Here is a 26,314-nt window from a genome sequence, read left to right as displayed (position 1 = left end):
GTTAGGTGTACTCATTAGCAGATGGGACTTGACTAGTCTGATCACACTATTAACTTAATTATTCACCCTAACCACTTATTCGCAGTGTTAGCCAGCTGTACAGACTAGCAGCTGGCCAAAGAGACAGAGAAACCCAGGCAAAGCTGCAGGTCTGATGGATGGATGCATGTTCTGCAGTAGGGTTCCAGGTGAGGGATGCTAACATCACAGATGCCCAAAAGCAACTGTGCACTTACTTCAAAGATTTCGCAGAGCAATAAAGCACCAGGGCTCTCTCAGACATCCCAAAGCGCTGACCCTAGGACCACACTTCTCACACACAAATGAGAAACGGCGTATGGGAGCCATTGGAAGCAGCTGACGCTCAGGCCAGACCATGTGGCTCCAGGAACCCTCCTTTCTCTGTAGGTCTATTCCCATCTTCTCTCATTCTCCTTTCTGCCTCCCTCTCTCTGCAGTTTCCCCTGTCTTACACTCTGGTTTACTTGAGTTCCTTCTCATGTCAGCAAATCTCCTTGGCTTCTCCACATCAGGATCTTTCTGGCTCCCTCTGCAGTTCTCTAATTCTTTCTGTGATTCTTCAGAAAAAAGTTGAGATGGCTCAGTTTTTGTTTTCTTACCAGTTGGGTATCAGGGCACCCTGGCTTGTCTAAAAGTCCTAAACGTAGATGCCCAGCTCAGTGTCCTCAGAAGAACTGGGGTCTTACAAGGTGGCCCTTTCAGCCAGACCTGGGCCCAGCAGGCTGGGATCTAACTTCCTTAGCAAAGACTGGGCAGTGGATTTCCGAGTTCCGAAAACCTGGGAAAGCTGTTTCATTTGGAGATCGAGTTCTGCATTTTCACCTCTGTTCCCTCCCCAACAGGCTAGATGACAATGATGTCACTTCCTTTCTCCATAAAATGATAATAACACTGTTTGCCACATACCAGGTGCTACTCTTAGTATTACATCCTCAGCAGGAGGAGGTTGCTGTTTTTCAGTTGCTCAGGCATGTATAACTCTTTGCGACCCCATGGAATGCAGCACGCCAGGCTTCCCTGTCCTTCACTATTTCCAAAAGTTTGCTCAAACTCATGGCCATCAAGTCAGTAATGCCATCCAACCATCTCATCCTCAGTTGCTCCCTTTTCCTCCTGCTCTCAATCTTTCCCAGCATTAGGGTCTTTCCCAATGAGTCAGCTCTCCACATCAGGTTGCCAAAGTATTGGAGCTTCAACTGCAGCATCAGTCCTTCCAATGAATATTCAGGGTTGATTTCCTTCAGGATTGACTGGTTTGATCTCCTAGCATGAGGAAATACTATCCTTAAGTCTTATTAAACTGGAGAAATGGAGGCAAAGAGCAGTTGAGTAACTTGCTGAAGGTCACACAGCTAGTAAGTGGCAGAGAAAGAATGTGAACTCTGTTGGTCTGGCCACAGGATCCTTTCTCTCCACCAGAGTTAAATCATGCTACTGTACTGCCATTGCAGCATCCCTCAGACTCCAGGGAAAAGTAGGCCATGAGATTAAAGAAGCTGTAGAGGGCGTTAGCTCTGTTCTGCAGAACAGGACTGTCCTTTGTTTCAGGCCAAGAACATTTCTGCCCTTTGCCTGTGTCCTCTCTGAAGGGCATAGGAAGGGCAAGCCTGTCAGCAAGTATAATCTCGAAAATTTCTCTCTCAGCTAATTTCAAGGACTGTTTACCCAAGTGGACACAGGAGGATTAGGCAATTCATTGATCTGGAGTGTTGGATGGGTTTGGGTGTGACCAAGCGCACTGTGGCTGTCAGAGCAAGTCCATTCCATAGAGCAACTCAGACACCCACAGTAGCTGGGATAGCCCAGAACACGTGTTGGGATGTGGCTCATGAGCTGGGACTCAGCATCCACCAGTGATTCAAGAGTTAGGACGAGGAACTTCCCTGGTGGTCCAGTGGTTGAAACTTTGCCTTCCAACGCAGAGGGTGCAGGTTTGATCCCTGGTCTGGGAGCTAAGATCCCACATGCCTTGTGGCCGGAAAACCAAGACATCAGAAAACTGAAGCAATGTAACAAATTCAGTAAAGACTTTAAAAATGGTCCACACACACACACACACACACACACACACACGCTTAAGAGAAGAAGAGGGTGAGAACAGGGCAGCCTGCAGTTGGATCCTCCATTTTATGCTCAAACATGGGGCTTCCCCAGTTGCTCAGCAGAATCCGCGTGTAATGCAGGAGACAGAGAGATGTGGGTTTGATCCCTGGGTCAGGAAGATCCCCTGAAGGAGGGCATGGCAACGCACTCCAGTACTCTTACCAGGAGAATCCCATGGACGGAGGAGCCTGGTGGGCTACAGTCCATGGAGTCTCGAAAGAGTCGACACCACTGACCACGCATGGGGCCCAGGCCATCTCTCCAACTGTCTGGCTGAGGACGGCCATAAGTCTGCATTAGTGGCAGGTGTCTACTGCTGAGGCAGGCAGGAAATACCATGCAGCATCCGGCTGGGGTTTTAGGCACTGGTGATGCCCCTCACCGGTTCCCTTCCTGGGCCCTGCTTGCCAGGAGTGAGGTCACAGAAAATGCCATTGTTTTGGAAAAACCTCCCCACTCTGCAGCCCTCTGCCTGGGGCCATCTCCTTGGCCCGAGGTAGTCGCTTGCCCACAAAGGCCGCACTGTGTGACCCTCTGAGTGAGTTTTCATAAATCAGACAGCAAACAACCAAACCCTCGGGCCAAGTGGACTCAGTGCTTGTGCCAGGGGTGATGGGGCAGGTGCGCGTCACCTGGCCGGGGAAGCGGGTGTGAGGGGCGTGCTATTGTTCAGTGGGCGCAGCGAAGGGTGGATCAGCCGGCCAGACCCGGTAAATTGTTATTTACAGTTTCTGAGCTTTTAAAAGAGGAGCCTCCGCAGCATCGGCCCTGACTCCAGACCTGCCGCAACATGATGCCCCTGATCACCCTGCTATCCCTGCTCGTGCTGGGAGCCCAGGCCGGGCATGGGGTCGAGTGGACCTATTCAGGTAAGTCCCACCCCAGGGGCAGTGCCCAGTTCTTGAGGGTGAAGCCTGGTCGGTCGGGGTGACCACATGTGACAACTGTGTGCGGTGCTGTTGGGGGCTCCACATCTCACGCTGGGGGAGACCTCGGTTAGGGAGAGAAGGACAGAGTTCTCCCCATTTCTAGATCCCTGAATCAAGCACAGGGTTTCTGCTTTTCCAGTCCTGGTGCTGGCTTGACAGCCTGCTCAGTGCTTCTGACAGCGAAGCCATTTACACTCTCTGTCTGTGGAGATAAAAAATAAAGCGGTTATATGGAGTGAAGTAAGTCAGAAAGAGAAAGACAAATACTGTATATTAACGCATGTGTATGGAATCTAGAAAGACGGTACTGATGAACCTATTTGTAGGACAGCAAGGGGGATTCCTGCAATGCAGGAGACCCGGGTTCAGTCCCTGGGTTGGGAAGATCCCCTGGAGAAACGAATGGCTGCCCACTCTAGTATTCTTGCCTGAAGGATTCCATGGACAGAGGAGCCTCGCTGGCTATAGTCCATGGGGTCACAAAGAGTGGGACATGACTGAGCGACTATCACTTTCACTTCAGTAGAGATGCCGGCATAGAGAACAGATTTGTGGACACAGGAAGGGGAAGAAGAGGGTGGGATGAATTGAGAGAATAGCATGGAAACAAACAAATTACCATACGTAAAACACATTGGCAGTGGGAATTTCTGTGTGACTCAAGGAGCTCAATCCAGTGCTCTGTGACAACCGAGAGGGGTGGGATAGCATGAGTGATGGGAGGGCAGTTCAGGAAGGAGGTAACATATAAATGCATGTGTACTAAGTCGCTTCAGTCATGTCTGATTCATGGACTGTAGCCCACCAGGCTCCTCTGTTCATGGGATTCTCCAGGCAAGAATATTAGAGTGGACAGCCAGGCCTTCCTCTAGGGGATCTTCCCAACCCAGGAATCAAACCTGTGTCTTTTATGTCTCCTGAATTAGCAGGCAGGTTCTTTACTACTAGCATCACCTGAGAAGTCCAGACATATGTATACCTATGGCTGATTCATGTTGATGTATGGCAGAAACCAACACAGTATTGTAAAGCAATTATCCTCCAATAGGAAAAAAAAGTGGTTGACGGGAGCTCCCTGCAGTCCCACTGAAAATGTATGGGGTTTGCAAGAACTTTCTTATTGGAAATTCCATGATACACAGTTTATCTAGAACGACTCAATGTGCCAAGAACCAAGTGACCACTACACGGCCTGCGGGCTGGTCTCTCTCCGTTGCCTAGCCCTGCTGAGGCCCCAGACTCACACCTCGAGCCCCGCTTACAGGACATGAAGTGGAAAAAAAACCTCTAGTGTTTACCACAGGCTCACATGTGAGCCAAAGAGAGGAAGATTGTGGGGTTCAGATAAGAAACACCTCTTCTGTGTGGCAGGAGCAAAAGCACTGCCTGGCCCTCCTCCTCTATGTCCTGGAGGGAGGCATGGGGCCCAAGAGGATGCTCACGGCTGCTGGAGTCAGGAGCAAGCAGGTTTTGTAAGTGCTCTCTGCACAGTCCACCCTGGCCTCAGATACTGGGGGGAGTGTCCACCTAGGGTGGATGTGTGTCCTGTTACGTCAAGGGCAGCAGAGTTAGGGACATCATGGGAGGGTTCAGGAAGTCTGGCAGCAGAGGGTAGGAAAGCCAACTGACCAATCATTCTGTCTGACCCAGAGGATCCCTCCCTGGCTCAGTGCCATGAGACCCCAGGGTTTCTGCTTGGGCAGGCCCGTAGATGCTGAGGGTGGTTGTAGGGTAAGGACAAGCGAGGATTCCCACAGTGCAGACTGTTCCTCTCAGCTCAGCATAGCCTGAGACTGCGGCCTTCTGGAAGCACCAGGAGTACAGGACAGCTACTGCAAATACCTCTCGGAAACGAGAGACCCTCCTGCTGGGAAAAAGCCTTTTGACAGTGCTCAAGACGTCTGGCCTTGGGACTTCCCTGGGGTCCAGTGGTTAAGATTCTGCACTTCTAATGCACAGAGCAGGGGTTCGATCCCCGGTCCCAGATCTTAGATCCTGCATGCCAGGCAGCGGAGCAAAAAAAAAAATTCTGACTTTGATGCTTGCATCTGCTTCTAGGAAAGACTTGTCTACAATTTGATGTGTATTATTGAATAGTGAGGAGAGGAAGAGAAATAAAGAATTGACTTTTTATTGAACCAGGAAACTATAAGAGGCCCAGATATGATCATCTTTCTCAAAATAACCTGTGGGTGACGCAGCTGCCCCCTGAGAGGGGAGAGAGCTGGAGTCCCTGCTGCAAACAGGTGAGACCAGAAACCCACAACTGTTTGCAGGCTGAATAACCCATTACAAAGACTTGCTTTTTTTGTTGTTTTATTTTTTTAAATTTTTTGGCTGTCCACACAGCTTGTGGGATCTCAATTCCCAGTCCAGGTATCTAACTGTGGAAGTGCACAGTCTTAACCACTAGACTACCAGGGAATTCCTATGCTTTCATCACTCTTTTTTGTAATTAGTAACTACCTTTAAGAAAGTAAATTTCCTTTCTTTGACATTTTTTCAACTAATTTTTCTAGATTATCCTTGAACCTGATGCTTCATTTCTTGCCTTGAATCCACAGTGTAGGCACCCAGGTGGTCTTTACAATACTGGGAACCAGTGAAGGGGGGTTGGGAAAGAAAAGAGGTGGGAAGGTCCTGCCGTAGGGTGCAGATGGGGCTTTGATAGTGTTGAGGGCTGTGAAAGGAAACTGCCACTCAGAAGTGAGGAAAAGCCCTTAAAAGTAACACAGGAAGACCAAGGCCAAGGAGCCCTCAGCACTGTTTATCAGCTGTGTGCTGTGGCAAGTTCCTTTAGTTATGTCCGACTCTTTGTGATCCCGTGAACTGTAGCCCGCCAGGATCCTCTGTCCATGGGATTTTCCAGGCAAGAATACTAGAGTGGATTGCCATGCCCTCCTTCAGGGGATCGTCCCAACCCAGGGATCGAACCTGTGTCTCTTTTATCTCCTGCATTGGCAGGCAGGTTCTTTACCACTGGCACCGTAGCCAGACCCCATATTCATCAGCTGACAGTCACTCAAAGAAAAAAACCAAAGCTAGGTCTTAAAGATAGCCATTGCTTTCAAAATACTAAGTCATGTTCTCAGGGCCAGTGGTTGCAACAGAAAAATTAGGAACCAGCCCCGAAGCACCCCCAGGGTCTGTGAAGCTGATTTAGATGTCCTTCCTGCCTCCTTGGGCTTCCCAGATGGCTCAGTGGTAAAGAATCCATCTGCCATTGCAGGAGATGCAGGTTTGATCCCTGGGTCAGGAAGATCCCCTGGAGAAGGAAATGGCAACCCACTCCAGTATTCTTGCCTGGGAAATCCCAGGGACAGAGGAGCCTGGCAGGCTACAGTCCATGGGGTCACAAAAATTTGGACACAACTGAACAACTAAACAACAACAACAACCTGTCTCCTGGAGGCCCTGCTCTGCTTTCTAGAAGGCAGACCTCTGGCCTTGACCTCAACCTCTGCTGGCCTCCCTGGCCAGGCCCTGCTGTGAGCTACCAGCTCTGGCCTCTATACTGAGTGAAGTGCCCACAGACAGGGCCCAGCTGGGCAGCATCTCTCACTGTGACCCCCTTGCCTCTCTCCCATGTCAGAGGGTATGCTGGACGAAGCACACTGGCCGCTGGAGTACCCGAAATGTGGGGGGAGAAGACAGTCGCCCATTGACCTGCAGATGAAGAAAGTTCAGTACAACCCTTCTCTGAGGGCTCTGAACCTCACAGGCTACGGACTCTGGCACGGGGAGTTCCCCGTGACCAACAATGGCCACACGGGTAAGGATGGGCTACAGACCGGCTTCTGTCCCTGGGGGGAGAGCGGGGGAAGTGGGCGGTGGGGGAGGCTGGTAGGGCTGCCTAGAGCTAGACATGCAGAGTTGCAGAGTGTGGCCTGGGGGCTGCAGGTGTTGAGTCCTGGCGCTTTGTCTCGGGTTGCGCAGCGGCTGTCTGTAGACTCAGTTTTCCACTCACCCCTTCATACCCCACTGGCCTCTCTCCAAGCCCACTCTGACTCAACCAGTGGAAATTCAGCGGACAGACAGGCGACGCAGTGAAGCTGCACGGCCCACTGTGTGTTCTGTTGATCTGTGCCCTGGTCTGATTGGCCATGTTTTATATGTGAGAAGGTCAGACAGGAAAGGCTGGGTGTTGGGGCCTCCCTATTTTAGAAGCCCAGACTGGACACTTATAAAATCTGGCTATACCTTGGCACACGTCTTTCTCATTTTCACCAAGTGGGTTGTTTCCTCCAAGCCTCAAGACAAGCCCAGAGGGAGGTATTTTTTAGGCTGAAACCAGGGACTTTGAGAATCCAAGGGACTTCCAGTCATACAGTCTCTAATGGTCGAGCTGGACCCAGTCCCCGGATGTCGATTCCTCCACTGTGTCCTCCATGGAAACATCCCTTTCTACTCCCACTACTGTCCATTTGCATAGGCTTATGGTGGGTAGGGTCATAGGACTCAGATTTCCTCTTTGCTCTGCTGAGAAAATAAAACCCATTGCTCTTCATGTGGCTAGCGAAGGTAGCAGCCCTCAGATACCTATGATTTGGATCACTGACCTCCACAAATAATTCATGAACGGGTCATTTTATCACGAATGTCAAGATCCTGCTTCCAGCATCACTCTCTGAAGCATCTGGGAGGTTGGCAGAAAAGTGTGACCTTTTCAGATTGGCTTATTTCACCTGTGCTGGTGTCTGACTCTTGAAGACCCCATGGACTGCAGCCAGCCAGGCTCCTCTGTCCACGGGATTCTCCAGGCAAGCATACTGGAGTGGGTTGCCATGCCCTCCTCCAGGGGATCTTCCCAACCCAGGGATCTAACCGGGGTCTCCTGCATTGCAGGCAGATTCTTTGCCATCTGAGTTACCAGGGAAGCCCTTCTTTCACCTAGTCATGTGCATTGAAGGTTCCTCTGTGTCTTTTCACAACTTGATAGCTCCTTTCTTTTTCAGCATTGGATTGTATTCCATTGTCTGGATGCACCAAAGTTCATTTACCCATTCACCAACTTAAGGACATCTTGGCTGCTTCCAAGATTTAGCAATAAGAATAAAGCTGCTATAAACATCAATAAACACCAATGTGTAGATGTTTGTGTGGACATAAGGTTTCCACTCATTTGGGAAGACAGCAAGGAGCGTGATTGCTGGATTGTATGGTAAGAGTATGTTTAGTTTTGTAAGGAACTGCTCATCTCTCTTCCAACGTGGCTGCACCATGTTGCATTCCCACCAGCAATGCATGAGAGTTCCTCTTGCTCCACATCCTTGCCAGCATTTGGTGTTGTCAGTGTTCTGGAATTTGGTTATTTTCATAGGTGTGTAGTGGCATCTTATGGTTGGTTTAATTTGTATTTCCTTGATGAACTGTGCTATGGAGCATCTTTTCATGTTTATTTGCCATCTGTGTATCTTCTTTGGGGAGGTATCTGTTATGGTCTCTGGGTTATTTGTCTTCTTATTGTTGAGTTTTAAGGGTTCATTGTATATTTTGGGTGGCAGTTCTTTATCAGATGTGTCTTGTACAAATATTTCTTCCCAGTCTATGGCTTGCTGTCTAATTCTCTTGATGCTCTCTTTTGCAGAAGTTTTAAATTGTAATTGAGCCCAGGTTATCAATTCTTTGTTCCATGAATTGCATCTTTGCTGTTGAATCTAAAAAGGTACCATACCCAAAGTTATCTAGATTTTCTCCTATGTTATCTTCTAAGAATTTTATAGTTTTGTACAGTACATTTAGGTCTGTGATCTATTTTGCATTAATTTTGGTGAAGTGTATAAGGTCTTTATCTAGATTCTTTTTTTTTTCCGCGGGTGGATGTCTAGTTGTCCCAGCACCATTTGTTGAAGAGACTCTCTTTGCTCCATTGTATCACCTTTGCCATAGGCTTCCCTGGTGGCTCAGTGGTAAAGAATCCACCTGCCAATGCAGGAGATGAAGGTTCGATTCCTGGGTCAGGAAGATCCCCTGGAGAAGGAAATGAAAATCCACTCCAGTATTCTTGCTTGGGAAATCTCATGGACAGAGGAGCTGGGCAGGCTACAGTTCATGGAAGTCACAAAGAATCAGACACGACTCAGCAAGTAAAGAACAATAACAACATCACCTTTGCTACTTGGTTAAAGATCAGTTAGATGTGTTTATGGGGGTCTATTTCTGGGCTTTCTTTTCAGCTCACCGATCTATTTGTGTATTCTTCCACCAAGACTACACTGCATTGATTATTGTAGCTTTTTTCCTTTCCTGGCCTTGTGGAGAGGCATGTGGGATCTTAGTTCACGACCAGGGATTGAACCCACACCCCTTGCAGTGGAAGAGCAGAGTCCTAACCACTGAACTGTCAGGGAAGTCCCTACTGTAGCTTTTTAATAAGCCTTTAAAAAATTAATTTATTTATTTGGCTGCACTGGGTCTTAGTTGCTGCATGTGGGATCTAGTTACCTGACTAGGGATCAAACCAGGGCTCCTAGATGGGGAGTATAGCGTCTTAGCTACTGGACCACCAGATGACCCTACTGTAGTTCTACAATAAGTCTTAAAGTTGGGTATCATTGGTGCTCCAGCTTTATTCCCCTCCTTCAACACTGTGTCAGCTATCCTGGGCCTTTGGCTTCTCCATGTGAATGTTCGAATTAGTTTGTTGACATCCGCAAGACAACCTGTTGGGGTTTTGATTAGGACCACACTGAGTCTCTAGGTCACATGGAGAAGAACTGACATCTGGACAATAGTGAGTCCTCCTATCCAGGACTGTGGACTACCTCTCCATTTTTTAAGTTATTCTGTGACTCCTTTTATCAGAATCTTTCAGTTTTCCTCATATAGATCTTGTATATAATTCGTTAGCTTTATACCTAATTATTTAATTGGGAGGGAGTGCTAATGTAAATGATATTGTGGGGTTTTTGCGGCTTAAACCACAGAATCTTATTTTCTCACTGTTGTGGAGAGTAGAAGTCCAAGATCAAGTGTCGCAAGGTTAGTTTCTTTTTCGAGGCCTTTCTCATTGATTTGTAGATGGTCAATCAGATTGTATTCTTAATCTCAAATTCTACTTTATATGTCTATTTTATGTTTATATCCTTCCATTTTTATTATTAGATTAGAATACAGATATAAAATTACATTTTAACAAAAAGAAATTGAAAACACACTTGGATGTTGAGAGAAAGTGCTGCAAAAGTTTCTAAAGCTTATTTTCTTCTTTTTTAAAAAATATTTGTCTATTTGGTTGCACCAGGTCTTAGTTGCAGCGTGCAAGATTTTCAGCTGTGGCGTGTGGGATCTAGTTCCCAGACCAGGGATTGAACCCCGGGGCCCCCTGCATTGGGAGCATAGAGCACCAGGGAAATCCTTCTAAAACTTGTTTTCAGTTTCTCTATTTTGTTGTAGACATGAGCACAGAAAATGCTCAGATCATGTGGTTTTTCTGGGCTGATAAGAATCTGGTTAAATTAGTTCCGAACAAAGAGGAGTCAGTTCTGGAAGTTAAATCAATTGTCAGAACCTGGAAGGTTCAGCAAATTGATTTTGGGGAGGACAGCTAGTTGGCCTTACCTTTTCAAAAGCACAGTGATAAGCCCAGAAGTGCTGCCATTTTTCAGTCTGGCCTGTGCGATCCTGTTGATACAGCTTGAGAACTGAGACATTCTGTCTGCAGGGGATTGTGTTTCTGGGGAAACACGCTTATCGGGATCTCTGTTACGGCTCATGTGGTACTAATTGTCCTCAGCTCTGCAGTCTCTGGACACAGAAAACTGAGCATCTTCTTTGATAAACTCTTCCATTTTTCTCATGGGAGCATTGACTTTGAGGCTGGCCACATTTTAAGCACTAAACACAAAACACCTGTTCTGCCAAAGGGCATGTAAAACCTCAGAGGCCAGATTCCTGCCTTCTGGCATATTATGAAGCTGTCATCAGCTTCCTGCTGCTTCTGGAAGGGAAGAAGGGGGCATTTGACAGATATCAAATTCCTAATTTGGGGGTTTTTTGGCCACACCTTGAGAAGTGTGGAATCTAATTGCTTGACCAGGGATCCAACCCATGCCCCCTGCATGGGAAGTACAGAGTCTTAACCATTGGACCACCAGGGAAGTCCTCAAAGATCTAATATATGCTTGTTAAGAAAATGTACTTGTTTATAACTATCATCAATGACTTTAAATAGAAAACCTTGTTAACAAGACAGATGCTGACTGTCCCTTTCCGAGTCCTAAGTTGTACTCTCATAGATATTTTTCTTGGTCACTTTTGGGGTCACTCTGCATGTCTCCCTTTGCCTGACTCATTCCAAAATATAGAGCTTTCTCTGAGGCCTGAGCCAGTGGAATAAACAAGACAGCTGTCTGACCAGAGTGACTTCCCTGTAGAAAGTCTGTAGGGCCCAAGGCATGAGTTATCTAGAAGACTAAACCATTTTCCTGTCAACAAAAACCTAACATTTGAAACTGTTGATGATTACATCAAATTCAATCCCATGCTGAGAGTCTGTGTATTCCCTGACATCCTGCAGAATTTGATCTCTTGTCTTCTGAAAACCAGTTGAGGCCTGCAGTGATGATGTCCTGTCCAGGCCTGGTTCTGCCTGGACCTACAAACTGAGTGACTGCAAACCTTTCTACCTCCCTGGGTTGGCTCTTTGGTCCATAAAATAAAGGGACTTCTCTAGGAGTCCAGTAGTTAAGAATCTGCCTGCAGCTGCAGGGGACACAGGTTTGATCCCTGGTCTGGGAAGATTCCACATGCCACGGGACAGCTAAGCCCAAGGACCGCAACTACTGAGCCTGTGCTCTAGAACCCAGGAGCTCCAACTATTGAGCCCTCATGCCCTAGAGCCTGTGCTCCACAACAAGAGAAGCCACCATAATGAGAAGCCAGCGCACCACAACTAGAGAAAGCCTGAGCAGCAGTGAAGACCCAGAGCGGTTCAACCAAAAAAAAAAGTGTAGAAACCCTCAGGGATGCTCCTTTCTATGCAGCAGGATTGGTTGTTAGTTGGGCTGGTTCTAGAAATCAACAGGGGATGAAGATTTTAACCACATCGTGGAGAAGATTATGACCTCAATTCGGCCTTCCAGGGTATTCACCTCAGGTAGTAAAAGTAATCAAAACAGTCCCAAGAGGCCCCATTTCCTGTTCCCTACCCTGCGGGCAAATTTCAAAATTGGCCTCAGCTGAAGAGTGGAATTCTGGCTTCCACACTCACTAGCCCTGTTTTTTCAGGAATAATCTTGGTGTCCTGCTCCTGACCTGCTGGTCCTGAGTGGGAAGGTGTGTGCCCTGGGACAAGTGCCTGTCCAGCCCAGCTCAGGGGCTGGTCCCCAACTGGCCCTGTGTGCCAGTTGCCTCCTCAGCGGGGGTCACCCTGCCCATGGCAATCTAGGTCTGTCTATAGCACCTGCTTGCTCCAGGAGTGGGCAGGTGAGCAGGAACGCTGCCTCACCTGTGGGCCTGCCCTGTCCTCACCCATCCGCACACTCCCCACCCCTTGTCTTCTCTTCTAGTACAGATCAGCCTGCCATCCACCATGAGCATGACGACATCCGACGGCACGCAGTACTTAGCCAAGCAGATGCACTTCCACTGGGGCGGAGCGTCCTCGGAGATCAGCGGCTCTGAGCACACTGTGGATGGGATGCGATACGTAATTGAGGTACCTTCAGGTTCCTCTTTCTTTCAAACCCCATAGTCATGTTTGTGATACTTTCTTTTTAAAAAATATTTACTTATTTATTTATTGGCTGTCCTGGGTCTTTGCCACTGCGAGGGCTTTGCTCTAGTCTGCCACCCCATGGACAGCAGCCCGCCACGCTCCTCTGTCCATCTGATTTCCCAGACAAGAATATTCGAGTGGGTTGCCACTTCCTCCTGCAGGAGATCTTCCCAACCCAGAGATCAAACCCAGGTCTCCTGGGTCGGCAGGTGGATTCTTTACCACTGAGCCACCTGGGAAGCCCTGTTTTAAAAAATATCTATCTATTTTATTTTTGGCTGTCCGGATCTTCATTGCTGCTAGGCCTTTTCTCTAGTTGCAGTGCTTGGGCTTCTCACTGCGGGGGCTTCTTTTGTGGAGCGCGACTGTAGAGCCTCAGACTTCCATAGTTGTGGCATGTGGGCTCAGTAGTTGCAGCTCCCGGGCTCTAGCGCATAGGCTCAGCAGTTGCGGAACAGAGGCTTAGTTTGCTCCTCAGCATGTGGGATCTTCTCAGATCAGGGATCAAACTGAGGTTTCCTGCATTGGAGGCAGATTCTTTACTACTGAGCCACCAGGGAAGCCCTGTTTAATTTATTATTACTGTTTTTTGGTGGCTCTTGCTGCTTCTAGGCTTTCTCTAGTTGCAGTGAGTGGGGGCTACTCTCTAGTGATGCTGCACGGGATTCTCACTGCGGTGGCTTCTCTTGTTGTGGAGTTCGGGCTCTCGGGTTTGCAGGCTTCAGCAGCTGTGCTGCACCGGCTGAGTTGCCCCTTGGCACATGGGTTCTTCCCGGACCAGGGATTGAACTGGTGTCCCCTGCATTGCAAAGCAGATTCTTAACCATTGGATTACCAGGGAACCCCTACTCTTCTCACTAAAACAGCCAAAAACACTTTGTGCAGTGATGAGTCAGGTCACCCTGAGGTTAAATTTATTTTTCATTCACTCACCACTAATCCCTGTTCTGTGCTGGGGGTTCCGGTTGGGTCCCCGCCTTCACGAAGTCAGCCCGAAGCAGGAGTATACAGCCCACCGAGTGGGGCAAGCCCTCTTTAGTTTCAGCTGGATTTCTGTGTGGTAGATTTGCTGGTTTCCTCTCTTGCTTAGGATGGATGCATGCCAAGTCGCTTTAGTCGTGTCTGACTCTTTGCAACCCCATGGATCGTAGCCTGACAGGTTCCTCTATACATAGGATTTTCCAGGCAAGAATACTGGAGTGGGTTGCCATGCCCTCCTTCAGGGGATCTTCCCAGCCCAGGAATTGAATTTATGTATTTTAAGGTTCCTGCCTTGGCAAGCAGGTTCTTTACCACTAGTGCCACCTAGGAGGCTTCATAAAGATAGCCTATTGGATTCTACTTCAAAAGAGAGAACTGATGAGACACTAGTGAGGATTATCACTGCTTCGGCTGACCATGTTTTGACAGTGGCCTCCTGAGGTAAGGGGGCATATGCCCACTCTAGGGAGACCTCAGGAGAACCCCGTGGCCTCATACGATCTCCTAGAACTCTGCCAGCTTGTCTGCCTAGGGGAAGGTGAATTGCCATCTCCCCATAAGAGACGCAGGTTTGATCCCTGGGTCAGGAAGATCCCCTGGAGGAGGGCATGGCAACCCACTCCAGTAGTCATGCCTGGAGAATCCCATGGACAGAGGAGCCTGGCGGGCTACAGTCTGTGGTGTCACAAAGAGTCAGACGTGACTGAAGCAACTTAGCACACAGCACACATAATCCCACTCATGTTCTTTGCATTCTTGGAGAATTTTCTGGGCTCTTCTTTTTAGGGTCAAAATTTTAATTTAAACTTGATTCACATATTTCATACCTTATTCTTTTTTATTGATATATATGTTATTGAAGTATAGCTGATTTACAGTTTCAGGTGTACAGCAAGAAGATTCAGTTATACATATAGACATATATTATTTTTCATATTATTTCCCATTATAGGTTATTACAAGATATTGACTATAGTTCCCTGTGCCATACAGTAAACTTTTGTTGCTTGTTGTGTATCTGTTTTTTTTTAAAATTAGAAATCTAGCACTTATTCTTACTAAGCAAACAAGTGGTATACATTATTTTTTTGTATGAGTACAGGCTATGCAAATTAAGCTGTTTTAATAAATATTAGAAGTGTTCATTACTTTGCAAATATAAGGCAAAATCAGCTAATACAAGCCTGCATTAACCAGAGCTTCTCCCCATGAACTTTTCTCAGCCCTCTCCTCATGTCCTTCTCAGAACTTTCTGGTCTTAGATGTTGTAGCCCAGATGGAGGGAGATGGTGGTCAGCAGTGTTTGTCGGTCAAGCAGAGGTGCCAGATGAAGCATCTTTTTTTCATTTTCCTCCTTTCCTGAAAACCTGAAGCATTTGAAGGTTATAGGAATTGCCCTTGACTTGCCCTGATAGCTCAGCCTGTTAAGAATCTGCCTGCAATGCAGGAGACCCTGGTTTGATTTCTGGGTTGAGAAGATCCACTGGAGAAGGGATAGGCTACCTACTCCAGTATTCTTGGGCTTCCCTGGTGGCTCAGTTGGTAAAGAATCCACCTTCCATGCAGGTGACCTCAGTTCGATCCCTGGGTTGGGAAGATCCCCTGGAGAAGGGAAAGGCTACTCACTCTAGTATTCTGGCCTGGAGAATTCCATGGACTGTGTAGTCCATGGGGTCGCAAAGAGTCAGACACAACTGAACAACTTTCACTCCCTTTCTTGTTTCCACAGATTCACGTCGTCCACTACAATTCTAAATACAACAGCTATGAGGAAGCCCAGAAAGAGCCAGATGGTTTGGCTGTGCTGGCGGCCCTGGTTGAGGTAGGCCGAACCTACACACTCGAAGTTATAAACTGGTGTCAAAACAAGGTGTTAAGTGTAGACAGAGGGTTTTCCTACTTGTCTCTCCTCATGTATTCCTGAGCTCACAATTCTTGGAAACACTGACTTGATAAAAGATCCACTCTTTTATTTTTATTTATTTATTTCTTTAAGATCTACTCTTTTAAAGAAAAATATTTGTCTACTTATCTGGTCTTAGTCGTGGCACGAAGGATCTTTGTCCCTTATTGCAGCATGCAGCATCTTTAACTGAGACGTGTGGGATCTAGTTCCCTGATCAGGGATCGAACCTGGGCCCGCTGTATTGGGAGTGTGGAGTCTTAACCACCAGACCATCGGGGAAGTCCCTGAAAGACCTACTCTTTCCCCAGTCCTTGCTCACAGTTACTGTGGTGCTTCTGGGTCACCAACCTCAAGGACCTTGGATGATCTGGACAAGCTGAGTTAGAAGAGCTGATCCCAGAGGGGCTGACTTGACAGAAACTGGTCTGAGGACATGAGGAAGCCTGTGGCCCAGTAGACAGAGGCCACATCTCTGCATCCCTCAGAAAGTCTGGAGAGTGGGACTTATGTCTAGGCAGCAAGAAATGGTCAGTGAATACGATCCCCTCCCAAAAAAAGTATTATATTAGCTTCCCTGATGGTTCAGCTGGTAAAGAAACCACCTGCCAATGCAGGAGACATAAGAGACACAGGTTCAATCCCTGGGTCAGGAAGATTGCCTGGAGAAGGAAGTGACAACTGTCTCTAGTATACTTGCCTGGAAAATTCCATGGACGGAGAAGCCTGGCAGGCTACAGTCCATGTGGTCACAAAGAGCTGGACACGACTGATCACAGCTCATCAAAACCAAGCATTTCAGTGCTCTGGAAATGGACCAAAGACAGTAACAAGGTAAAGCACTTATTTATGATAAATGCTGAGAATTTTGAGTAAGAACAATGGGGGTTTGTGGGCTTCTTGCCTGGCACTCTTTCCATCTGTTAACTTGGTCAGCAAGTAATCCAAAATGAAATCAAACCTAAATATTCATTGGAAGGACTGATGCTGAAGCTGAAGCTCCAACACTTTGGCCACTTGATGGGAAGAACTGATTCACTGTAAAAGACCCTGATGTTGGGAAAGATTGAAGACAAGAGGAGAAGGGGACAACAGAGGATAGGATGGTTGGATGGCATCACCGACTCAATGGACATGAGTATAAGCAGACTCCTGGAGATGGCGAAGGACAGGGGAGCCTGGCGTGTGGCAATCCATTGGGTCACAAAGAGTCGGACACAACTTAGCAACTGAACAACAACAACTTGGTCAGCAAGGTAGTTTCCTCAGGGCAAGTGAACAGGAGAACCAGTAGCTTCACTGCCTGGTACAGGGATTCATTAGATTGCTGATAAAAGTAGCAAACAACAGAAAAGACAGGAACCAGGAAAACTCACAGCTTTGGGAGTCTATCATGTCCTCATTGAGGTGAGTGGCCAGGGGCAGACCAATCAGAAATCTAACTGGGAGATCCTGAAAATGAGAGAGACACAGAGAGCTTGTGTTGGCTTCCCAAGAAGGCCTGATGGAACGTGAAAGCTGAGTCTGACTTGGTAACTGGCTGACCTTTGAATGTGCTCCTCAAGCCACACACAGATCCATCAGCTTGGGCTCCTGGGGTTTGAGCACAACCTCTACTAAAATCACTGAGTGACTTTAAAATTGTGCTGACCATAGATGGTCCTAGGCTAAAAAAATAAAAATAAGACTTAAGACCTGAGCAGATCCATCAGCTGCTACACAGTACTATGGACACATATTCTACAGATAAAGCCCAGGCAAGTCACTGAATAGTTACATGAACAACAACAAAAACTCCACAGGACAGTTTTTAAAAATCAGAATTTAGATTAGCTACCATATGTTATCTAAAATGTCTAGGAATCAAGGAAAAATTTCAGCATGCAAATAGGAAAATATGATCTGTATTTAGGAGAAAATGCTCAGTTGTGCCCAACTCTTTGCGACCCCATGGACTGTAGCCCACCAGGCTCCTCTGTCCCTGGAATTTTCTAGGCAAGAATACTAGAATGAGTTGCCATGCCCTCCTCCAGGGGATCTTCCTGACCTGGGGATCGAACCAGAGTTTCTTGTGTCTCCTGCATTGGCAGGTGGATTGTTTACCACTGCACCACCTGGGATGCTCTCTAGCACAAACTGATGTAAGTTGCACATTGAAGTCACTAGAGCAACCATTAATAACTTAAAATGGTTAAATGGTACACTGAAAGTATTTGTTTAACACGAAAGGTAGCTAGAAGGACAGAGAAAGAGAGAACACATTTAGAAAACAGATAAAGGACAGTCAGAAATCGAAGGAAGGGGGTTGGGAGGAAGGAGACCTCCGGAGGGATGTATGGGAGAGAGTAACATGGAAACTTACATTGCCATATGTAGAACAGATAGCCAATGGGAATTTGCTTTATGATTCGGGGAACTCAAACCGGGCTCTGTAACGATCTAGAGGGGTGGGATGGGGAGGAAGGTGGGAAGGAGGGTCAAGAGGGAAGGGACATATATATACCTATGGATGACTCATGTTGATGTTTGGCAGAAATCAACACAATTCTGTAAAGCAATTATCCTTCAATTAAAAAATAAATTTAAGATTAGAAAAAGAAGAAATCCAAGAAAGTCTGAATTTTCACGCAATGGAAGAATGGATCAGCATCGTTGACTGAAAAGAACCATTGTCCACAGACCTTTGTCACCAAAAGCAACTCTCCTGACTTCTAAAAAGTAAACACTCATTCAAAAAATAGAGGATGTCGGAGGTCAGCGTTGGAGCAATTTTGCCTTGGACAGTTGGCTCTCGTCCATCCAGTTAAAAGTCCTGAGGATTAAGAAGGGAGCACTTGAGACCAAGCTCCCTGACCATAATGCATCTGGGGGCCTCCCTGGTGGTCCAGCAGTTAAGACCCTACACTTCCCCTACAGAGGGTATGGGCTTGATCCCTGGTCAGGGAACTAAGATTCTGCATGCTGTGTGGCAGTGGCTAAAAAAAAAAAAAAAAAGCAGGATACAGCATGCTTGGGGCTGGTGCACAGTGATGACCCAGAGAGATGTTATGGGGAGGGAGGTGGGAGGGGGGTTCATGTTTGGGAACGCATGCACACCTGTGGTGGATTCATGTCAATGTATGGCAAAACCAATACAGTATTGTAAATTAAAATAAAGTAAAAAAAAAAAAAAAAGTGAGCCACTGGGGGGAAAAAAAAACCCCACAATGAATCTGACTGTGGCTGACATTGCCCAAAGCTAAGGTCACTGGGGATATTTTAACAGTGACTTTGGCCATTCCATGAGGATATCACCAGATACTGCCAAGAAGATCTTTTTCTGGGAAGCTGCCAAAATGGTTCAGATCTTGTCTTTCTGGAAGAAACTGGTGAGCCAAGGCAGTTGGTGCAAAGAACAGCTAGACTGTCTCCCCAGATGCCTCCTTGCGCTCATAGCTCTGCCCCACCAGCAAGGATACCAAACAGCTGAATTAAGGGAGATAGTACCAGATGGAGGACCCACCTCCGTTAGGTTAACTGCTCCATGTTTCCCCTGCAGGTAAAGGATTATACTGAAAATGCTTACTACAGCAAATTCATTTCTCACTTGGAAGACATCCGGTATGCAGGTAAGGGAAACCAACAGAAGGTGCACCGGGGCAGAGGAATGAGCCTGCGTGTGATGGGGACGGAGGGCAGGGAGAGCCACGGGCAGGGCGGGTTGCAGATAAGCTTTCCAGGGGTCACTTAGCTCCCTGTGCAAGGTCTCTGGCTCCAGCAGTTCCTGTGGTTGGCTCAGGCTGTACACACCTCTGAGAGACCCGTTCATAAACTGCCTGTTGATTTCCACAACTGGAATGTCTGGATGGCCAGAGTTCATGAATGAGGGATATTTTCAATTAAGTCACCCTCACCTCTGGCCCCATCTGGTAGTGATGATCCTGGTCCTTAGACAGAGATGAGCTCCTTGGTTTCTAGTTGAGAAGAGTCTCAAGAGTGAAGCCTCTTGTCATGGTGTCTGTGAATGCAGACACTGGGCTGGTCTCCCTTCTCTCTGCCTCTAGAAGGCAGAGTTCTTGTCAGAGCATTTGCCCACTCCCACGATCAACTCTTGACCTTAAGCTGTAACCATGTCTGCTGCAGCCTTGGTTCTGGGCATCTCACTTTGCCCCATATACCGGACTCCAGTTCCCTGACCTCAGTCCTCAACCTCTCCAGTAATCTCCTGACCTCCAATTCATGGGCCTCCACGTTTTCACTACTAGTCACGCTTCTTGCCTCTCAGTTCTCTTTACCTGGCTTGGATGCCACGGACCATCATACTGACAAACCCATGCAAATGCCCTCCCTCCCTCCACAAGCTTACCTGATAAAGCCCTATGCCAACTTCTACTTTCTCAGAGTCTGTAGCCAAAGAGCCTATAAGGAATGTGCCTGAGAGAAACCCAGATATTTCTAACTGGTATTACTTTCATTCCTAGCTAAAATATAAACAAGTACTAACACTGCTCAGAAATCCTAAAATACTCCTCTGGGCATTTTCTTTTCCCCTCTCCACAATGATTGCATCACCTTTTCTCCTCTCTCCTGAAGCACCCCTCCCTGGCCCCAGCTTCTCCCCTGAAGGGGATCCCTGACCTCCCACTTCATGGAGAAGGTAGCCAGTCACTCACTCATCTTCTTAACTTGGCAGTCCAGTGGTTAAGACTCCCAATTTCCACCGCAGGGAGTACGGGTTCAATCCCTGTTCAGGAAGTAAGATCCTGCATGCCATGTAGTGCAACCAGAAAAAAAAAAAAACAACTTAGAAATTTTTTGCCTGCTCATTGGGCTATGCACTACTAGACTTCACAGCCTTGGTTAAACAAGCCTGTTTATGTATATATTACACTGATATCCTCTTTGCCATTAAAAAAAATGCAAAAGTGCTCAGGGAAAAAAGCAGAATTCCTGCCACATGCAGCATCTTTCATTGCAGCATGTGGGATCTAGTTCCCTGACCAGGGATCGAACCCAGACCCCCTGCATTGATAGCACAGAGTCTTAGCCACTGGACCACCAGGGAACTCCCATGAGTGTCCCCTGTCTATAGACAGGTGAGTATCCCGCCAGGGCCACCCAGCCAGAGGAGATATTTGAGTGGGTTTCTCCCCAAAGTCTTTTCTCTTAACCCTTTCCAGGAAGTAGCACACTGGGTGATGTTTCCCAGTGATCAGGTTCTAAGTTCTTCTGCTTAAATCAGGAGATTTAAACATGGTGAGATATGAGCCAAAAGCTGTCCTCTCAAGGGGCAGCAGTGGTCCCTGACATTGCTTCTCATCCCCTCTATTAGGACAAAGCACAGTTCTGAGGGGCCTTGACATTGAGGACATGCTACCTGGGGACCTCCGCTACTACTACAGCTACTTGGGGTCACTCACCACTCCTCCCTGTACAGAAAACGTCCACTGGTTTGTGGTAGCAGATACTGTCAAGCTCTCCAAGACACAGGTAATGTACGAGATTGCTTTAATATCCAAGTCTCTCCACGGCCTGATCAACACGAGTGTTCCCCTAAATCTTATCTAATGCCAATATCTGGGCTCCTGTAGTGTTTTCTATGTCCAGGGCTGTAGTGCCTCACCTCTATCACCATGGGTGATCTTACTAGTGCTGTGCTCTAGCAGAAACGGGCCAACAGGCATCAGAGAGTCCAAGAAATTGATAGGCAATGCAACAACAACAACAGAAAACACTGGGACCTGATCCAAGTCATAGGAGAAAATTTGCATAGTGAAGGCAAATATTTATTGAGTGCCGCTCTCACCAGGTATTACATGCGCAAACTCCATGTCCTTATGGGGCTACATTCTAACCTCGTAAATAACTTTATGCAAGAAGGACAGCTTCAGATTTAGCCCTTTACCATTTAAAAATGTCTGTAGCCCTTTGAGGAGAAGAGCTGTATCAATCATCTTTTGTCCTTGAGCCTAGCATGGGCACATAATAAGTATTTGTTGAGTTGAATAAAGAACAAATGTTACTGAGGTTGCAAAGCAAACCTGGGTTCCTCAGAATGTTGTTCCTCTTTTAAAATTTTCCATTTCCCTATTTCAGGAAAAAATGCAAAGTCCCCTTATTCTTATACCAACATGTAAAAACATTGCCAACCAGGTTGAAAGTGCCCTGAAATACCTAACAAAAGTCAAGGTTAGTTATCTACGAGAAATGCACCTTAAATTCAGATCTAGAAGAATTTCTGCAAATAAAGTTATCTGAGATGAACTCAATTTTTAAAAAAAATCACAAAATACCAAGAAAAAGGCACTATGAGTGAGTATCAGCAGAATTAGACCTACAAAGATTTCAGATATTGTAATTATCAGCCAATTAATATAAAGGATGTTTAATATTATAAAGAATGCATAATATCTATAAATAAACATATTCGATATGTTTAATATGTACAAGAGTTTGAAATACAAAGAAAGAACAAAGTATAAAAATGACCAAGTCAACTTGAAAAAAGTAAATTGTTAATTTCTAGAAATGAAAAGATAGTAACTGAAATTAATAATTCAACAAATGAGTTTAATAGCATGTAGGACAAGTTCAAGAAAGAATCGGTAAGCGGAAGACAGAGCTGAGACAATTATGCAAAATGCGGCATCATAAAGAGAAAAAGAGGTAGAAATATGAAAAAGTAGAGAGGTATGGAGAAAATTCTAGAAAGACCTGAAAAATGTCAAGTTGAAATTATAGTGGGAGAAGAGAGGTGGTATGGAGAAGAGGAATAATTTGAGAAATGTTGACTGACAATTTTCCAGAGGGTTGAAAGGCACCATGTTATATAATAAGGAAGCCCAATGAGTCAATGAAAACAAAAAGGAGCCTACATTAAACACGTCACAGTGAAGCCACAAGCTATCAAAGCAGAGATCTAAATATCAGCCAAAGAGAAAAGACATATTTCATGAAAGAAATACGGCTAAATACCCATAGAAAAAGATTGAAAGATATTGTCAGAAGAATGATTGGGTGGATGAACGCCAAGGCACGTAGTACCCAGAACCACTCCAGGACTTGAGATCTTTATCAGAGTTATATAAATCCAAGCGCTGGTTCAACTGTTAACTAACTTAAAAAAAGTTACCCAGTGCCTCTCCTCTCATGAATTCCTTTCATGTTGCTGGCAGGTTGAGAAGCTAGAGAATTCCTTACTGAATCACCAGAACAAGACCATCCAAAACGATTACCGCAGGACTCAGCCCCTGAACCACAGAGTGGTGGAAGCCAACTTCATGTCTCGCCCTCATCAGGGTGAGTGAGATCAGCTCTCGTTTGTCCTCTGCCGTATGTGATGATAATTTCCCGTTTTCCTCCTTCTCTGGGTGAGCCCCTCTCTTCTGGCCACAGTAAGGGAAGGGGAGTCATCTAAACCTCAGGGGCCACGGGTGGACCAATAAGAACGGGGCTTGGGCGAAGAGCATGACTCATTTTCCCAGTCCAGGCAGTGGTACTCCTGAGTAGGACAGAGAGGGTGATGAGAACGAACCAGCTCCATAATAGTATCTAGTATTGGCCAGAGACAGTGGGAGAAGCAAGATGTCAGTAACATAAGATGCTCCCATCGAGTGTTGGCTCAAGTTAACCTCATCATATCCAACTCAGATATTTCCCCCACACTTCTATCTTGGTCTGCATTACAAACCCATCCTCAACTCCTCCCATAAATTCCCTCAAGGTGGAGTTAACTAGACCACATAATGCTTATTACCTTTTCTTGAGGATCAGACTGGGGGTGGATTAGCCACCAAATGGCCTTAGAACCTCCCAGGTGGCTCAGTGGTAAAGAAACGGCCTGCCAATATTAGGAGAAGCACAAGATGCAGGTTAGCTCCCTGGGTCAGGAAGATCTCCTGGAGGAGGAAACAGCAACCCACTCCAGTATCTTTGCCTGGGAAATCTCATAGACAGAGGAGCCTGGTGGGCTACAGTCCATGGGGTCACAAAGAGCTGGACACGTCTGGATGCACACAGGTGAAGCTGCAGATGCCAGGATGCTGGAAGCAGGCATCAGTGGTCCAGTTTCCCCTGGACTTCCAGTCCAGGAGGTGGGGCTTCAACTGTGTCTGTTTGACTTACCTCATTTCTGTGGTCACAGGAATGTAAATATTCTGCAATTTCCCGTCCCTATTTTGTCCAGTTCTCTGTAAAGTGGTGGTGAACTGCACGCATTCCCTGAATTCACTGTCTTTACAGTATATTCCTATTAACCATTCCTGAGGACTTTATTGGAGTAGGAAATGGCAATCCACTCCAGGATTCTTGCCTGGAAAATTCCATGGATGCCTTTATATTCTCTAATAAATAGACCTGGTCTCCAGTCAATATTACCCTACCTCTACATGTACCTTGCAAAACTTAAAAATTTCCATACATATTCCCCAGCACAATAAAACTCCATTTATAGTTTTCGCCCCATCTCTCCTGGATCATTTATTGTTTTCCATTGTATCAGTTTGCTCCTTTCATACAATACTAACAGGAACAATGACACCAACTATAATTTTAATTTCCCCATATTATACTTTATACAATATTGTTGTTGTTCAGTCACTAAGTCATGTCCGACTCTTTGTGACCCAATGGATTGCAGCATGCCAGCCTTCCCTGTCCTTCACCATCTCCCAGAGTTTGTTCAAACTTGTGTCCATTGAGTTAGTGATACCCTCCAACCATCTCATCTCTGTCTCCACCTTCTCTTTCTGCCCTCAGTCTTTCTCAGCACCAGGGTCTTTTCCAGTGAGTCGGCTCTTTTCATCAGGTGGCCAAAGTATTGGATATTAACAGTCACAATTTCTTTTTCTAAAGGACGACACCCTCCTAAACAGGTCCAATCACTAGCAGACTAAACAAAGGGAGCTTAGACCCATTGATCTGTCTCCTTGTTCTAATTTTGCTACGCTCCCTGTTTAACATCTTATGCTATTCTTGCAACAAGCACAGCTTGTATCATTCTCCTTAGGCCACTTCTCCAATGCTCTTTCTGTTGCAGCAGGGCAGGAGTGTCATTCCAATGTACCGTCATGAGCGATGCCTCAGAGGTTCTAATAACCGCTTCTTAGTCCAGAATGTCCCATCTTGCAGTATGTCATTTTGGCCCTCACTTCTGAGACTTGCTATTTAGGAGGAGTACACTAAGCCCCAGGCTTCCCTGGTGGCTCAGCACTAAAGAATCCTCCTGCCAATGCAGGAGACTTGGGTTCCATCCCTGGTTTGGGAAGATCCCTGGAGAAGGAAATGGCACCCTGATTCAGTACTCTTGCCTGGAAAATCCCGAGGACAGAAGAGCCTGGCAGGTTACAGTCCATGGGATCACAAAGAGTCGGACATGACTTAGCAACTAATGATAGCGATAACAATAGCAACAACATACCAACTCCCAGGAGATAGGAACAGGGCTTCTTCCCAACCCCAGCCAAGGGATCTGAGCAATGCCCTTCCTTTACCGAGAAGAGAACAGAGAACTGGCCATCATCTCACTCTTACTTTACTCAGACCCAGACTTCTATGTAGCAGCCCAACTGTACAATCCACATGGTATTTCATAGTTCTACAGTATCCATGCCAGATCGGTTAATATGATCAACTCATCAAAGATGAATGACCTGAGAAACAAAGATCAGTTATAAACACAGGAGAATAGCAAAATCGGCCCTCTCGCAACTTATTTATTAGAAAACACCTATGTATTCTAAGGAAAGGCTACTGAGCTTCACATGAAAAAACCAAGGGTCAAGGGTTGAACCATCTTTGACATGTCACCCCTTGGATTCTGGCAGCTTACAAGCCTAAGTTCAGACATAGCAAGGATGCCTGAAGCCGATAGGATGGGAACATGGCAGGCGTATGAAAGAATCAAAAATATTTCTCCTAAATATTCATGTAGGGAATGGTATCTGGCTGTCCTGTTGCCCCTGTTTTCATGAATCTCTTCAAAGTTCTGACTTTTTCCTGTTAACTCTTCTTTTTATAGAATACACTTTAGCCTCCAAACTCCACTTTTATCTAAACAATATTGACCAAACCCTTGAGTACCTGAGAAGATTTATTGAACAGAAGATACCAAAGAGAAAAAAACAAGAGAATTGGCCTTGAAGAGTGAGCCCTGCCTTCTGTCCAAGAAGCCCTGGGTGACCAGATCATACCGTTTCTACCGAGGCAGCTACTTAATTTACGATTAAAACAGGAGAAACCGTCATCCATGAACGGAAATGAGATGGCTTAAATGCATGAGAAGAGTTTGAGCGAGATGATACCAATGGGAATTGACTGGAAAAGAAATTTAACTACCCTCCTATCGAATCATGTACATTGATTTGTCTTAATTAGAAATCAGCCTGAAATCCTAATAGCATTTAGATGAAATAAAATAACTTTGGAAATTTGTTATTTAAGAACTTCTCCCTTCTATTCCTTTGTGCCATTTCAAATACTGTTTCTTTGCTATATCGGGAGGGACCCAGGTGATGGGGTAGAAATGAAGGTGGGACGGATTTCCAGCTTTTTTCAAAAGTTCCCACCGACGTTATTGAAAGGTTAAAAATGAAAGTTTCCAGTCAAGAACTGATATTTTTATAACTTTTATGAAAACTGTAAGTACAATTGTTTGTATTATTATTGTTAATTTATGCTTCC

At 46.2% G+C, this 26,314-nt stretch overlaps 1 protein-coding gene and 1 non-coding gene across 2 annotated transcripts; one reads left to right on the top strand and one right to left on the bottom strand.

Moving 5' to 3' along the window:
- The first annotated feature begins 2,706 nt into the window (after positions 1-2,706).
- Positions 2,707-26,076, top strand: CA6 (carbonic anhydrase 6). The gene is made up of 8 exons (XM_015099121.4): positions 2,707-2,993; positions 6,646-6,825; positions 12,563-12,711; positions 15,482-15,574; positions 19,194-19,263; positions 20,967-21,124; positions 22,810-22,933; positions 25,653-26,076. Exons 1-8 carry the CDS (start codon positions 2,915-2,917, stop codon positions 25,772-25,774), a joined length of 975 nt encoding a protein of 324 aa, XP_014954607.2. The 5' UTR covers positions 2,707-2,914; the 3' UTR covers positions 25,775-26,076.
- Positions 20,627-20,699, bottom strand: TRNAD-AUC (transfer RNA aspartic acid (anticodon AUC)). Its single transcript has one exon. It is a non-coding gene; the product is annotated as a tRNA-Asp (tRNA).
- Positions 26,077-26,314: the final 238 nt, after the last annotated feature.

Source organism: Ovis aries, chromosome 12, assembly GCF_016772045.2.
Source record: "Ovis aries strain OAR_USU_Benz2616 breed Rambouillet chromosome 12, ARS-UI_Ramb_v3.0, whole genome shotgun sequence".
NCBI classification, from domain to species: domain Eukaryota; kingdom Metazoa; phylum Chordata; class Mammalia; order Artiodactyla; family Bovidae; genus Ovis; species Ovis aries.
This window is presented reverse-complemented; position numbering and strand designations above follow the sequence as displayed.

What these genes read in the sequence shown, in the direction of transcription:
- CA6 (XM_015099121.4), top strand. Translation starts at nt 2,915, where the DNA reads ATGATGCCCCTGATCACCCTGCTATCCCTGCTCGTGCTGGGAGCCCAG. An exon ending in GGTCGAGTGGACCTATTCAG is followed by an intron (nt 2,994 to 6,645) that starts GTAAGTCCCACC and finishes CTCCCATGTCAG; the next exon opens with AGGGTATGCTGGACGAAGCA. An exon ending in TGCTGGCGGCCCTGGTTGAG is followed by an intron (nt 15,575 to 19,193) that starts GTAGGCCGAACC and finishes TTTCCCCTGCAG; the next exon opens with GTAAAGGATTATACTGAAAA.